Raw genomic sequence first — 16,114 nt, 5'->3', positions numbered from 1 at the left:
GGTCCTCAAGAACCCCTATGCAGCCTGATAACGACCCTCAGCTGTGTTGGCTGAGGGAGACATGGAAAACAGGCTGGATAGGGGTACCCGAGGACCGAGGTTGAGAACCAGTATCCTAGTGGAGCGAGGGCATTTTTTTAATTACATGCCCCCCCGGCAGACTTGACAATTTGGTGACAGCAAATTGATTAGAATGTAGACCAGCCAAGAGCAGGTCTAATTTGTGGTGCAACACGGTATTGGTGGATTTAGCAGGCAGACAGATACCGAATGTCATCGTATTTCATAAATATGACAACAGCATGGGACAATCTCCACATTGGTGACCCCTGGTGTGCATACAGTATTTAACAACAGTACTCAATCTGGAACTGGATTGTGAAAGCAGGCTTTTATTATGTACATGTGTTTTGCTACTACAACTGTGAACTTTATTGGACTAAGTGTTTGTATGGTAACTAATTGACTAGCAGTACAATAAGTTAACTCATTGTGGTGGGGTCACCACATAATATACAAAGTGAAGGCGCAGACCCCCAGCAAAAGGCAAACACTTCTTTCACCCCTGGCTTCATGTTCAAAATTTGTCATTAATATTCGTGCATCATTCATTGGGACGGTACATTAAAAGATAACCTGCCATCAGCTATCAATATAACAATGTATTGTACCATGATCTCTTACAATCAAATATTGCTTTTGCTGCAGTCCAATGAAAACTAGTGTAGTTATTATCATGCAATAGCTGTATCGTGATACCATCATTATTGTAGGTGTTTTCTGGTGAGGATTACTTGTCTTTTTTCTGTGCATCATTTGATAGTCCGCCTTGAAAAACATCATTATTATGTAATACTGTCTCTTAATAGCAGATCACCATTATCAACATCATGCATGCCTGGGCTCCTTTTTAAATCCCTCAAGACTAATACATTCTCTTTTACTCATCTAATGTCAACCATGTAAATGTGTTTTTCACATTAAACCACTTTAGGGAGTAAATATTCCCAGACTACGTAACCTTAATCATTTCTGGTCTCCTGACACATAAAAAATAAAAAATTCAATCCCAGAAGGCATATGAGGGCATCTTGTATTTGTGGCGCAAGTCTGCCCTCTGCTGCACACATTTAGATCGTTTCCGTCATGTTGAAAATAATGTGAAAGGCAGCACAAAAAAGTAATGAGTCATCAGTTATCTTTGTCAGTGGTCATAAACACACTTGAGGCAGAGGACGTCCACGTCCAGTGATCTTCTGGGCCACAATCAGTGACGTCACAGTGACCGTACGTGAAGTCCATGTTGCCGTGACGATGCTTATACCACACTTTAAATCTAAAAATATGTCCGCTAAAGTCAGAGGAGTCATCCTAAAGTGTCTGGAGTTGCTCCTTAAATCCATTCTTCAGTTTTGCTCGCGCCACACCCGCGTCAAGGTCTTTGTCCATCTCTCATCTCCTCAGAAATTGCTAAAGAGCTGGTATTTCTTCATCCAGTCCATCTGCGGCGCCCGCCTTTTCTCTTTGGCGTGTAGCTTCCGCTTTTCCTCAGCCGCCGTGGCGCTCAAGCCGATCTCGGCGAACGGGTCCGAAAATCGACCTCGCTCGTCGCCCGCCAGCTAGAGAGGACGCACGAAGGAAAGTTATGAAGCTGCCGGTGTTTATGAAGATGGAGGGATGAGGCGGAGGGCTGCACGCACCTGTGTGCCGTTGCTGTGGATGTTCTGGTTGGAGGTCGTCGACCTGATGGAATGTGAGGTGGAGCTGCCGTTCATGAGAGGGCTGTGAGAGCCGTTGGAGATGGAGGGACCATCGTAATCTGCGACAACAATCAGAATGCATGCTTGAACACTTCCTTTAAGCTTAGTTTGTTCCGTGACCTTGTTTGTAACTCAAAATATTCATATCGCAGATCATCATTCCCCATAGAAATGAATGGAAATACCATTAATCCGTTCCAGCCTCCCCCCCAAAGTAACCCCAAAACAAAACTTAAGAGTAATAATACTTAACATTAAGATAGCAGAGCTATCTTTGTTTAATTTGCCATTAAATGTCAACTGGGACTTGAAACCTCTTTTTGGATGAATTGTTCACTATTTGCCACATTCCAAATCACAGCTATGGAGTTTGTGCTCAGACCTCATCGGTATGAACATCAAACATGTTAAACATTTACCATTATTGTCACTAGCCACTTTCCTAGCAGATCAGACGGTATCTTTGAGTCAAGTGCAAGTGTATAAAGCCCATCACCAAATTTGACCAAATAACTTGCAAAACAGATTTCAAAAAAGAGAAAGTGAGTACAAATTAAGTGGAATTCATTTTTTCTTTCTTTCTCTAAGCCAAAGCATAGAACAAAAGAAAAAGAAAAATGTATTTCAACCCAGCGGGTCAGTCTGTGGAAGAATCTTGACTGTAAAATCTAATGATCTACGTTCCTTTCTGTCTTCAAGAAATTTATAAAAATCACAATTATTTAAAAATACATATGATATTGACATGTAGCAATTAGTTACGATATTGAATTTATTTTGTAATTTTGTCATTAATTTTGTGTTGATTAGAGTAGGGGCAGATGTTAAAAGTTTGACTTGTTTCTGCCCCCTGATGAATGAATTATTATTATTTTGAGTCAAGTGGTGATCTTTTACCTTTCACATGGCTAACGGTGGGGATGATGCCCTTCATCTTAAAGTACTCGTCCGCATCCGGATCCACAACCAGCAGCCAGGTCTCGTTGCCCCCTTTCTTAATGAAGGCCACCACCTCGGAGTGCCGCATGCCCTCGATGTTCACGCCGTTTACCTAACAAACATAACATTACAAAAAGTAGGAAAGACAATTATTGCTGTGCCCTCATCAAAAGTCTGTCTGTCTGTCTGTATATCTATCTATCTATCTATCTATCTATCTATCTATCTATCTATCTATCTATCTATCTATCTATCTATCTATCTATCTATCTATCTATCTATCTATCTATCTATCTATCTATCTATCTATCTATCTATCTATCTATCTATCTATCTATCTATCTATCTATCTATCTATCTATCCATCTATCATCCATCCATCCATCGTTAGAAAACTTCCTCTCAGATTGTGCTAATACAATCCACACAACATACCCTCTTTTATTTATTTATTTATTATTATCGCACTTTCTCATTAGCCCAGTAGGGGGAGTCGTAGACCAACATACCGTCATGTTCAAACTACTCAATGCAATGAAGCAAGCGTTCTCATTTTGAGTGGTGAATTCTTGCATCGCGTTTTGGAAAGAATCATAATCCTTTTCTGCCTTACACATGAGGTGGGGGTGTGTATGGCATGACCCTGTGAGTGAGCGGTGAGTCGTAGACTGCGGGCGTGTGGGAGACCTTTGTTGTCTTTGCGTACCTGTTCTGTTTACCACTTTTGTGTTGCTATATGAATCAAATATTGATTGATTGCTACTGAGCACAATTTGTGCATGTGACTGACCTCTGAATGTGCTGCTGCGGTGTATTAAGTGGGTTCCGTGTGCCCGTGGAGGGCAAAGCTGTGTCTAGACCTGTGTCAGATAGTTTCACAACATGCCCCGTTCGCCATGTACATAAATTATTAATGTCGCTCCTTGGTTTCGAACCTGGTTTCATATGTCTTTGTCCCGAGGAGCATGCACCTAAATTAGTGCTTATCATAATGCCCATATTAAGACAGACAGGTCTTTCAGGATAAACAAGCTAACAAAAACAGAAAAAGACAGATGGCAATTCAACAATTTCCTTTTCAGAAAGGCTTGTAAAAGAGCAAACCAACATCTTTGTAGTCCGTCGAACAACAGGTGTCATGTTTTGCATCCCTTCATCAACACTGCATCCCACGCATGACAATGCACTCCGTTCTCTGGGATAATTAATATGTGCTGTAGGAACAGGACTGCTTCTCAAGGGACTCCATAGGAAACACCTGAGCAGCCGTTTGTGTATTTGTGCGTGTGGGTGTGCGAACGTGAGACCCGTGGTCATTGCATCCCTTCCTGGTGAGATGAAGAGGTGACAGCCATCTGCTCGTAATGTTCCCGCCCACTCATCTGCATTTGGCCTGCCACTTTAATGTAAATACATATTGTGGATTTTGTTTAAGTGGCTATAAACTGCAATAGCTAATATAAGAGAGTCTAAAAAAAAAAGTCACAAAAATAATAGCTAAAGCAGCCTCTCGCTTCTGTAGTATAAAACTGGTTCATACATGAGGTCAATTTTCAGATTTTTGTCAGTCCATTAGTCCTTCAGAAATTTGTAAATAACAAATGTAAGCGTGTATACAGTGAGTTCTAATGAAAGGATTTGTTTTGTTAATGTTCATCCAAATGTAAACAATGATGGTTATATTTATAATCATGAATTGTCCATATATGTTTGCAGGGATGGACTTAACATTAGCAGAACTGCCTACTGTTCCGGCTTGTCTGCATTTTGTTACCAAATCTCTGAACACGACCACATTATAACCGGAACATGTGGTGTTCCGGATATTGGTAAAAAGTCATGGGTCGCATTACCCAAAAAGGTTGAAAACGAGAGAAAATACTTGGTAGATAATTGCCATCTATGTTTGACAACACATCAGTGTCGCAATGAAACGCCGTCAGGCGAATCCAAAGTGACGGTTCGACTACATCCCGATCGCTGCTAGTTTCTCATCGATTCATTTCAGCAGTGAGAAACAAGCAACTGCACAAATCGAAGCCTTATTGGCAGATTATTATGTCCATTGATATACACAGACAAGAATTATGTGCTAACGACGTCTTAATCCGCATCATTAATTCAAATGCTATCACACTGTGTGTGTTGTTGTACTGTCAGTCAGTATAATTGTACTAGTTGGAGTACGCCAAACGGCTCAGTGAAGTGGAGCTAATGATGAGTGACATTTTTAATCAGTTGTTTTCATTACAATGCCTTCATTTTATTTGTTATCCAACTCACATTTTTTATTTGATGAAAACATCATTATTCAAAATATTTGCAGTGCACGGATATCCATGACTGGATTCGCCATCTTGATTTTTCTTCTTCTTTTTTTTTTACATTAAGCATATAACGGCTGGAATTCCTGAATCGTAAATACCATATTTTTTATGAAAGCTCAAGTTAATGCTGAAAGTTAGTTCAATCACAATGACTGCTTTATTTCAAAACTATTGCGGTGGTCTATGAAGGTCAAAAGATTGAAGTGATTTTTTTTATTTACTTCATCACAATTCGTGAATCAAGGACGCATCTGTCCTGGGATTGATAACGATATGAATCAATGACTATCATAATCAATGTATATATGATGCGTATAAGAATCGATGGGGACGGATTTCTAATGAGCCATGGCTTCTACCCATCAGCCTTTCTTTCGGATGTCAATGTTGCAAATTATATGATGTGATCGATGTAACCTGTAATAATGTGTCCGAAAAGAAAAAGAAAATTAAACAAAACAATTAAAAAGACTGAAATATGCTTTAGTATACACCATTCTGTTTTGTAGTAGCAGAAGGAGAAGAAATCATGTTGTGTTGTGTCTTGCAAACTTGGGCTGAGAAAGAAATAATTAAATTTTAAATGAAGGCCTTAAATCTTAACTCATTCACTGCCATTGACGGCTATAGACGTCAAAAATTAATTTGAACTATTTCTATTTTACATTTTTTTCCACTTTTGTTAACAAGAGTATGAAAACCTAGAAAAAAAACTTACTGTACATTTAGAACAGATATAAAAATGTGTGATTAATCGTGAGTTAACTATTGAAGTCATGCAGTTAATTACAATCAAAAATTTTAATCGCCTGACACGATTTAAAAAAAGAACAGAAAAGATTATTAAAAATTAGGGGCGTCAGGCAATTACATTTTAAAATCGTAATTAATCGCATGACTTCACTAGTTAACTCATGATTAATCACTGATTTTATATCTGTTCTAAATGAACTAGTAAAAAAATTCTAGGTTTTCATACTCTTGTTAACAAAAGTGAAAAAAAAAGTTCAACTAATAGAAACAGTTCCAATGAATTTTTAATTTTTAATTAATTTTTAATATAACCGTCAATGGCAGTGAATGAGTTAAAAATGCAATCGTAAAATTCCAAGCCATCCCTGCATAATGTGATGTTAAAAAAAACATTCAAAAGACTTCTTGAACCCATGGAGATGTTTGGCGCCTGAGAGTCGGAGACGACAAAGGTCATGGGAACGACGACTGAATGCTGTGAGAGTCAAACTAGTTCCGACGATGATAAGGCATATGACATATTTTACGTCTAACCCGCCGTTTGAGGAAGACAAGCTATTAACTTCAGCTTTGATATGCAACACTGAATGTGTATTTGTATGAATATTTCTGTCACCACGAAATGGCGAGAGATATTCAACTTTAGGGAACATACACAGTACTCAGTACTGGTGAAACTGCCACACTTGTATGGGATTGCTCTACCTGAGCACAATAATGAAATGTGACCTAAAGTGGGCCCTTTCCTTGTATTACTCCTCCTGTCAGCTCCCTCCATGAGGCTGATTTATGACTCCGCACAACCCCCTCAAAACACTATATACCACCTGAGCCGCCTTCCTCCCGCTCTCCACATTGACAGAGTACAGACCGAGTCCAGATCTCAGGTCTTGGTGGCAGCACTTATAATTGGTTGAAATGCCGTGCGCACATCTGCTTTCAATAAGCCGTGCGGTCGGGCTCTTGTAAACTGCACTGCAATTTTAGCGGTTCTTCTTTTATTGTCCGATCCCTGCAGTTTGGAATGATAATGATAAGCTCCTAAGCAGGCGTTTTTACACATTGTGTTTTTTTTTTTTCAAGCAACTTATGTCAGCAATTTTTCTTCATCTTCGTCTTGACTCATTGATATTTCATATCGTGCTTGTCCACATGACGCTCGTAGGTGAGTGGTGGAAAGGTGGGGTACACCCTGCAATGGTTGCCAGCCAATCAGATGGGCATGTTTAGACAAACCTGCATCTATGGGCAATTTCGAATCTTTAAGAAATCAAACATGCATGTTTTTGTAATGTACCCAGAGGATAACTCACACTAGCACAGTGAGCACATGCAAAGTGCTCACAGGCGACCCTTTTGCATAAATAATATGAAAATCCTGAAGACAGCTAGGATAGGCTCCAGTACCCCCGCGACCCTACATTGAGGATAAGCGGTACGGATAATGGATGAATGTTTACTATTAAGTAGGGGTGTGAAAATTAGTATCCTAATTTTGAGATAATTTAAAGTTCCTTTAACGCTACACATTTTTTTTAAACGCGCGATTAACTCATTCACTCCCAGCCATTTTCACTAAAACAATCCCCTTCATCCCAGTTGTTTTACTGGATTTTGACTGATTTTGCAAGGCCCACAGAATATTGTGTTCTATTTCTCTAAAAACATGAAACCTACCAATAGAAAAGTCTCTTCTTTCATCAAGAAAAAAAGTATATTTCCATTTTGCAGCAATTAGCATTAGAATGTAGCTAAGTTTAATCATTATTCACAAATCTATTTAGAATTGTGAGAAAATTTGCTTTTTTTCAACATGGCCCTGGTTGATCTCTTTTGCCCTGCTGCCACCTGCTGGCCGTTTGTGTAATAACTACCATTTCTTCTTTGCAGTTGAGAGGCTGCCTCAAAGCCTTCTGTATGCTCTAGAATTAAAAAACATTTTAAAAAAACGTATAAATACGTCTTTGATACACTTGAAACATTTAAAATAGACAATTTTGGGGAGCAAATGAGTTAATGACCGCCCCTTACTTGGACACGTCCACATCAAAATTTAGCAGTAATACATTTAATAATAATGCATACTGTATATTCGATTAGGGTCAAGTTGTATTTTGTAATTTAAAAAATGTGCAGTTAGTTACTTCATGTTAAAGATTAGATAGCTCTTAATATGAAAAGAAAAATGCACTGAGCTGTTATCGTCTTACAAATGCAATTATGCCATCTAGTGGCAGAAAAATGACCTCAACACAAATCCATATCACACTTCTTTTTTTTTTTTACAGAAAGTACATATTTTTAATTCGAGCTCAATTTTATGAATTATTATGAAATCACTGTATCAATGACTAAAAGATGCAGCCATATTTCTTCATTAGTTTGACATTTTTTCCACTTCTATGTTAACAATAGTATGAAAACAGAAAAAAGTATTTTATTGTACATTTTATTGTACATTTAGAACAGATATAAAATTTGCGATTAATTGCGAGTTAACTATTGAAGTCATGCGATTAGTTCTGATTAAAATTTTTAATCACCTGACACTCCTACTTTTAACTGACAGCAGTGTTAATTTCCAAGCTTAAGTCTAATTTACACCAGTGCCCAGACTGTCGTACTTTGTGGGGAAGCACGGGGACGGGGTGCAAATCTATTCTTTAACTCAATTTTATGATCAACAGAAAAATATGATCACGACAATCCTCCACGCACTGAGGGTGTTACATAAACAAGCATGTCAAATCCACCTCCTGTGTTGGTCCTACCTCGATGATTCTGTCCTGAGGTCGAAGGCCAGCCTGGTCCGCAGGCGAAGCCGTATCCAACGAGCGGATGTACTGCCCCGGCCTGGACCGATGACTGTGGAGGTTGAAGCCGTAGCCCGTCTCAGACCGCACCAAGTGGCACAGACGCGGAGCGAGCTCCGACGGGTCGCCGTGGAGCCGTGATCGGGGCTGTGCCTGGCTGGGGGCTACGGCGCGCACGGAAACCTCCTGAAACATTACATTAGCAGTTAGCCATGAAAACAGACTGTTGCAATGAATCCATCTCAAGGGAAAATCCAAAACAGATCACATTCCTAATCAATGAATTAAGGCTTCCCTAAGAATGATGAGTTTTAAAATGGGGGAATGTCACAATATAACACACATATTACAATATAATGCAATAAATAAATAGTTATGCTGTCGTGTGTTTACATTATGTTTTTGTCCTAACATATTCTCTCTTTTTATGTGGAGGAGCTTCCTAGTCCATGGAAAGGACATTAATAGTTGTCATCACAGTCACACACTAATCTCCCACCCACACACTCTGCAAATAAGTGCATCATGCTGGGTGCCTGTCAAGCTGATATCACTCCCTCCACAAACACATTTACATTAGTAAATCATATTATTGGATATTCTTATTGTTTCTAAGATGAAGCTATACTTGGAGTTATATGGAGCATATGACCACATCTCCACACACTTCGGTTCAATTTAGTACACTATGGTTTGGGTTTGGAGCAGTAAACACTGGTCTGGCTTGCGTTTGGAGCAGGATGGTAATAACGGCCAGGCTTGGGGAGTAACAATACATGTACCGCCGTTAAGTAATCAGATTACTTAAAAAATAAAAAATAAAACTGTATTCCATTACAGTTACAGTTCAAAAATGTAATCAGATTACATTTACATTTATTTAAAATGGGGATTACTTTGAGGGATTACAATTTCTACGATGAGAGAGCGTGCGAAAGAGGGAGAGTGAGAGAGAGAGAGATGGACAGAGCGACCGGTATTCACTGGAACTTACTCGGAGCGAAAGTTTGAGCTGAGAGTTCAGCGGCATGCTACGCGCTGTAGCTTCTTGCTAGTTAGCGCGCTAGCCTACAACCATAACCAAACCAATCTTCCTCCCACCAATTCACTATTTAAACATCATACACAACATATACACGGCTAAACTTGTGACTGGGATAAAAGTGTCTATCTATCTATCTATCTATCTATCTATCTATCTATCTATCTATCTATCTATCTATCTATCTATCTATCTATCTATCTATCTATCTATCTATCTATCTATCTATCTATCTATCTATCTATCTATCTATCTATCTATCTATCTATCTATCTATCTATCTATCTATCTATCTATTTATCTATTGAAGAGGAATTTAGAATTTTGTCCTCTTTGCGTGTTCCAAAAATGAAGATAGATTTAATGTAAGAAAAATACACCTTTGCAAAAATGATTTAATAAAAAACAAAGAATCTCTGGACAAATAACTGCCTCTAATCATCACTTAAACATCGTGGGATTCAGAGCGTCAAATGTAGCTCTTCCGTGTGCACAACGGTTTCTTATAGTTAAAAAGACCTCCTCTCTTTCATTTGTAGACAAAACATACTCTCTGGTACTTTTCCGTGAGCGATGGCGAAAACAGAGTCAGGTGTGGTTGTTCAAAACAGATTCTGTTCTCAAGGACCAAATGTGTTTTCGCACAAAGCGCTGAGAAGGAACTTTTTTAGACTAAATAGTATGTCCCAGCTTAAGGTCAGCCTATACGAAGTCAACACCATCTGCTCTCCACAGCACACAAAACATTTCGACAAGGTTAATATAAAGAATTAAAATGTTAATAATGTGTAACAATGGTTAATAAAATAAAATGAAGTATTAAAAATGTTACAATATCTATCACTATCTATCTATCTATGAGGTGTGGTTGCTTTCAGTGACAGTTCGCAAACAGCATATGGCCTTCAATCAATCAATCAATCAATCAATCAATCAATCAATCGCCTACATGCTTTTTAATTACACAAGGATTTTTGCTATTTGTAGGCTGCCCGGGTCCCTATCACCCGCAAATACCAGGGGCACATTGCATAGAATATATATTGTGGTGATATTTATTTTTATTTTGTCTTCATGAGCATACTCAATATTTGAGTAATCCAAAAGTAACCTAGTTACATTACTTTAATATTATGGTACTTGGATTACGTTACTAACTAAATTTTTTAGCAGGTAACTTGTAACTGTAAAGTAACCCTCCCAACCCTGATAACGGCATCTCCCTTTCCTTGTGAATAGTCTGAAATGATAGCAGCGCCACGAAGTAGCAGTAGGCTAACACTGGCTAGGAGTGCACATCATATTAAAAGAATTTTTTAAAAAAAGGAAAGTTTTTATTTTCAAACAACTAAATGAATTCAAGGTGCATTCGAGGATCTTTTGTCGGTGCGTTTTCCGAGTGGATCATCTTAACGATTGGTTCTCGATCCCGTCAATCAATCTGACATAACGCCGTCGTTCGAGTGTTTGTAGCATGTAGCCGCTGAGCTTTGGATTCAGCCATTCATCGTTGTAGGCTACAACTTGTAGCTTACTTTGAAAATGGCTGAGAGCCGCAAGAGGACATCCGTCTATAGTATACAGAGACAGATGAAGATGATGATGAAGATGAGCTTGCACGTTCCCGACATTTGATAGGCATTTCCCATGGACGAGCAGGAGAGCTGGTAGGATGGTCTTTTTTCCGCATATGCATTTTAAAAAAAGTGACAAACGGACGTCTGGCTTCTACTTTTTAAGAAGACCCTTGAAAACACCTTGAAATAGTAATAAATTCATAATTGTATGAGAACATCATAATATAACAAGAAAACAGAAATACATTATTCTCATAGTTACAACTTTATTTTTGTAAGTGAATCTTTTTTTATCCCCAGTAAAATTATAATGTATTTGTACTTTCATTATCTTGGGGCATTTATAATAATAATAATAATAATAATAATAATAATAATAATAAATTGTTAGAAATGCTAGAGATACTGTAAAGATACTGTTTTTCATTTAAGGTTGTATCAGAATTCTATATGAAAATATGATTTTTTATATAATTTTACTGGGGAAAAAAATATTAATTTACAAAAATAAAGTTGTAAGTATGAGACTGAAGTCTAAATATTTTGAGAAAATATCAGAACAATCCCAAGAATTAAGTATTCATTTAATGGGAATTGCAAGAATGCATCCTTGTTTTTAAGGGACAAATGAGTAATATGACCGGGCATACACATACAATGGCGGCAGTAAAGAAGTGTGATGACACTATTGTTCCATATGTTTGACAAAAAATCACATATTTTGGCAGATTAACCTCCTCATTAGTTTAAACGGTTGAACAAGTATAAAGAAGAATTTTGGCACCCTTCACAACTGATGATGTAAAAAAAAAAAAGGGGGGGGGGGCAACCATGCTGAACTATACCGTTTGGTGGGAATGTTGCTCATGTGATTAGAGAAGGCTTTCCATCATATCCCCAAAACTTCCTGTGGGGTTATCACAAATGCAAAACAGCAGTGCCTGTCGTTCTCCTAATAACCCAGATGGCGACATATGGTTCCATTTCAGGCTCATGAATCCCTTCAGATTCTCCTCATCCTGACTCCGAGCGGCCTTGCCAGGACTGCGAAGCAGGGGCGGATCTTCCACAGGAGAAAGGGAATATAAAGTCTTTTGTGTTTTGGAAACTGGGAATTGGGCTATTGAGAACAAATAGCAACAAAATGGAGCGCAAAAAGGAAAACTGAAAGGAGAGAGAGCGAGTGCGTGGGAGGCAGAGCTCATCAGATGCAGCGGGAGGATTGTGATTGACATCTCCAGAAAAGAAAGAGCAATTGAAGACAGCACATAGAAATGTGAGATAAATTGCGAGATTCGGCAACACGACAGAACTTTCCAGAGGGGGAAACGCAATGGAACTCCTCTTGGATAAACACTGCACAGCTGGGAGTTATTATGAGCGTGGGTTGGGGGTTGGGGGTAATCAGTCCAATGTAACCTCTGTTTGCCCCCTCATGACTTGCCGCACCCCACCAATCACCCGCTGAGGTCTCTGCCGTCTTTCTTGCCGTCACAGGTTCCATCTTGGACGCTTAAACACGAGCGTTTGCTGAGTAAGTGCAGGGTGAAAAGAACAACATAGCTCAAACAGAGAGACCGTTGATTGAAAGGTTTGGTTCGAATCACGCAGGTACAAAATGTCAAGCTTTATGAGATAAATATTACAGAGAGGTCAGGGGCCAGCAAGACTTTCCCTGCTGACCTAAACACTCTCAAAAGCACTCAGCTTTGGCTGAAACGATTGCGGTAATGGAGTAATTAAAAAAATAAGGTTGATAAAAAAATAAAAATAAACAGTCAAAGTAAAATCTCAACACTCACTCGGATAACCTGAGCTCACAACAGTCAACACAACACCCTCATTTGTTGAGGCCCACGTCACTCACCAGGTCAGATCCCACTTTTTAAAGCCACACACATTCAAAGTCACAGATGTAATAATGTGGGACGCAAGTATGACAAGTGGACATCAATGACACCTGCACCTCACATGTGCATTGTTTAATTATTGAATAATTGATTCTAAAAATGTTCAATAACTGCACTGATGTACATTTCCAACTTGTTCCTAGTACTCCATGTTGTTCATTGCATATAACTTCTCTTGGTTGCATCGCTTCCAGTATGTGTATGATTATTATTATGTTTTCAACCAATCAGATTTCAAGTTCATCCTCAAAGTGAGATTTTTCCATGCTCTGATTGGTTGGTCAGAACATAACTTCAGCTAGCAAATCTGCACATTTTATTGTTTACAACAATAATGGTAAATGTGCTGCTTTTTATACGCGCCTTTATTACTTTATTACAATGTGGATTAAGTTGGGTAAGTCCCCACTGAAGGTCCAGGTACCAAATGCACAGTTTGCCACTGTTTGGATAGGGAGAGAGAGAGAGAGAGAGTGAGAGAAAAAAAAGCCACATGTTGCTTTTCTTTATTGTCAGCAAAATAGCTTGACATTGGAAAAAAAAACAGCTGGTTATCTGGTTAGCATGAGGACATGATGTGTCCCTCAAAATCCCTCATGGGAGCAGGAGGAACAGTTGGAGGTGATTGGAAAAACCCGGTTTCGAATGCAGCATGACTCAAAACAAGCGCACATGGGAAACTCTTACACGCACTGTGTAACATTGTTCAGCTTTGTGCCGTTTTACACACATAAACACACACACACTACGCAACCATCCACAGGATGTGTTTTCAAAGAGACAACCCATAAAGTCTTTTAACTTCATGTCACAATGAGCCTCTGTTTCTTTCTGTGTAAACTTGTCAGACGTTTATTTTGTTTTTTTGACTCTGGTGTCTGGTGTACATGCCGTTTCAATTACAAAGAAAACAGCAGAAGTCCACATTGTAAGCCACCGGACGTGCTGTCCATGTTCTGATGCATTCCAAATACACAAGTAGATGAAAGTACTACAGGGCTTGTACTCATTACGGTCTCAGGTCAATACTGCAATTTACTATGCGATTTGTTTTCATGGTCAGTGTCACAGTGTAGTCACGGAGCGGCGTGATGCCTGTCGGCGTGTGGAGTAGAGGACCCAAAACGCAGGGAGGCAGGAGAACCACGGCAGGAGTGCGGGTTAGACTGGCGTATTTTATTGTCCAAAATCAAATCAAAACGCCAGAACGAACTCCGGGGGTGACCGTGACAAACGGCAATGATCCCACACGACTGATCACCACCCGGGAACTAAATAAACCCACACTAATTTGGTAACTAGCCACACCTGGGGCCAGGCATAAGTGGCTGAGGGCCCGGATTGGTCAACCCGCGGAAGGGCGGGAACCCACTCAGGGCCCTCAACCAAAGCCAGATCTTCCCAGACATGACAGTAGCTTCCCATATTTATTTTTTGTTTTTTTTAAACAAATACAAGCAATAAAATCATCCCTATCACAATAAATATCAGATTTGTTATACACATACAGTGCATGTTTTGGTTTTATATGTAAGGCTAAATATAATATGAAAGAAATTTTTGTTAATGTACTAAAATTAGAGTTGTTGACTTTGCCACATTGACTTGCAGTCTTTTAAGCGTTTACCACAACTTCACAAAATTTGTGTGGCGTCAACATAAATCAGTAATAAATCAGATTACAACAATAATGCTGGGGAGTACAGTTTTTGTTGAGTTTGGTCTGACAGCTGTTTTTAACTAATCCAAAAATAGATCTCAGGTTTTTTTCCCCTGTCACATCAAGTTTTTGAGCTATATAGGATCCCTGTTGCCTTAAAAAAGAAAAAACGGACCTAAATGCGTACGTATGAAAATAAAACACTAAGATGGAATGTTAAGAGAAAAGCTAATCCTCTCAATTGCTACTATGCTAGCTATCTGTTTGTAGTTATTGATAGTACTGACCTATTGGGAGCTGCACAAACAAGTTGCCATGTAGCTGAGTCCAATTAGCAGCTCTTCTTACTACATTCTTACTACAGTGGCATTTTGCTCAACAAGGGTAAGCTGTGGAGAAAGAAATTGACATGCTAGAAAAAAAAACCAACTTCAATTTTGGAATCAGCATGCCAATTTTTTGTTTCAATCAACACAAAAATTTAACCCAACGGAATTTTTTGTTCAAATTGTTGCCCAGTGTAATGCTAACAAATTTGTGGCTTTATCACTTCAACTATTTCTTTTTCTAATGGGGTTTTCCCTGTGACTCAAAGTCAATATGGGATTTTTTGAATAATTAATCATGACATCAAAGTTTCCGTATTCAAAATAGCAAACTCACTGCTAGCGGTCTTGTGTTAATGTTGTGCTGTTGTTATAATTAGCTGCGGCAAATAAAGCCTCTGGGCATTACCGTAACGCTGAATGTTTAAACAAATTAGGCCGTTTTTCCAGTTGAGTACGGGTTACCTAAGGCCAATTAAGAGGATCGGTAAACTCTGATCTTGTGAAACTGCAGGGGATTGCCTACATCCAAATATAGAAAGCTAACTCATTGATGAACAGAAAGGGGAACATCAAGCCATTCAGATTTCCACTTTGGTGTTCTGTGGCAGTAATGATGATCTTTTTCCATGGAGGACAGTTTGCACTAGTGTCTCCTGGCTGCTTCTAAGATGTGTTTCCACCCGGCGAATGTCTGTATATTCATGGTTCACCTGTGCGCAGATTTACTACTCACTGAAAAATTCAATCACTTGTTGTTTTTGGGGTTCAAGGCCAAAGCAGTCAAAGTTTTACTTTGGCGCCATCTTGTGGCATCTTCATGCAAGTGAACTATATCAAAGTGAGCTTCGGAGTTTTATTTGGACAAAAGTACGGCGTTGCCGCCGTCTTGCACGTGTTTGTACACCATTTGTGGTTAAATATACGTTGCTTCAAGTGTTAGAACACCGTGACTATCAATGCTATTTTTTTATTAGCCTGCCTATGGTGTTTTGCAACATGTGTTT

General features: G+C 39.0%; 1 protein-coding gene across 1 annotated transcript in view; it reads right to left on the bottom strand.

Moving 5' to 3' along the window:
- Positions 1 to 376: 376 nt before the first annotated feature.
- LOC144043241 (Na(+)/H(+) exchange regulatory cofactor NHE-RF2) overlaps positions 377 to 16,114 on the bottom strand; it is a 34,357-nt gene continuing 18,619 nt past the window's right edge. The window contains exons 3-6 of the mRNA XM_077556610.1: positions 8,551 to 8,778; positions 2,658 to 2,811; positions 1,701 to 1,819; positions 377 to 1,619 (exon numbers count right to left, since the gene is read on the bottom strand). Of these exons, the coding sequence (XP_077412736.1) occupies positions 1,461 to 1,619; positions 1,701 to 1,819; positions 2,658 to 2,811; positions 8,551 to 8,778 (660 nt within the window). The 3' untranslated portion in view covers positions 377 to 1,460. The remainder of the gene's footprint in view (positions 1,620 to 1,700; positions 1,820 to 2,657; positions 2,812 to 8,550; positions 8,779 to 16,114) is intronic.

This window comes from Vanacampus margaritifer, chromosome 2 (genome assembly GCF_051991255.1).
Source record: "Vanacampus margaritifer isolate UIUO_Vmar chromosome 2, RoL_Vmar_1.0, whole genome shotgun sequence".
In the NCBI taxonomy this organism is placed as follows: domain Eukaryota; kingdom Metazoa; phylum Chordata; class Actinopteri; order Syngnathiformes; family Syngnathidae; genus Vanacampus; species Vanacampus margaritifer.
Note: the sequence above shows the minus strand (reverse complement) of the source record. Positions and strands in the feature narration are given on the sequence as shown.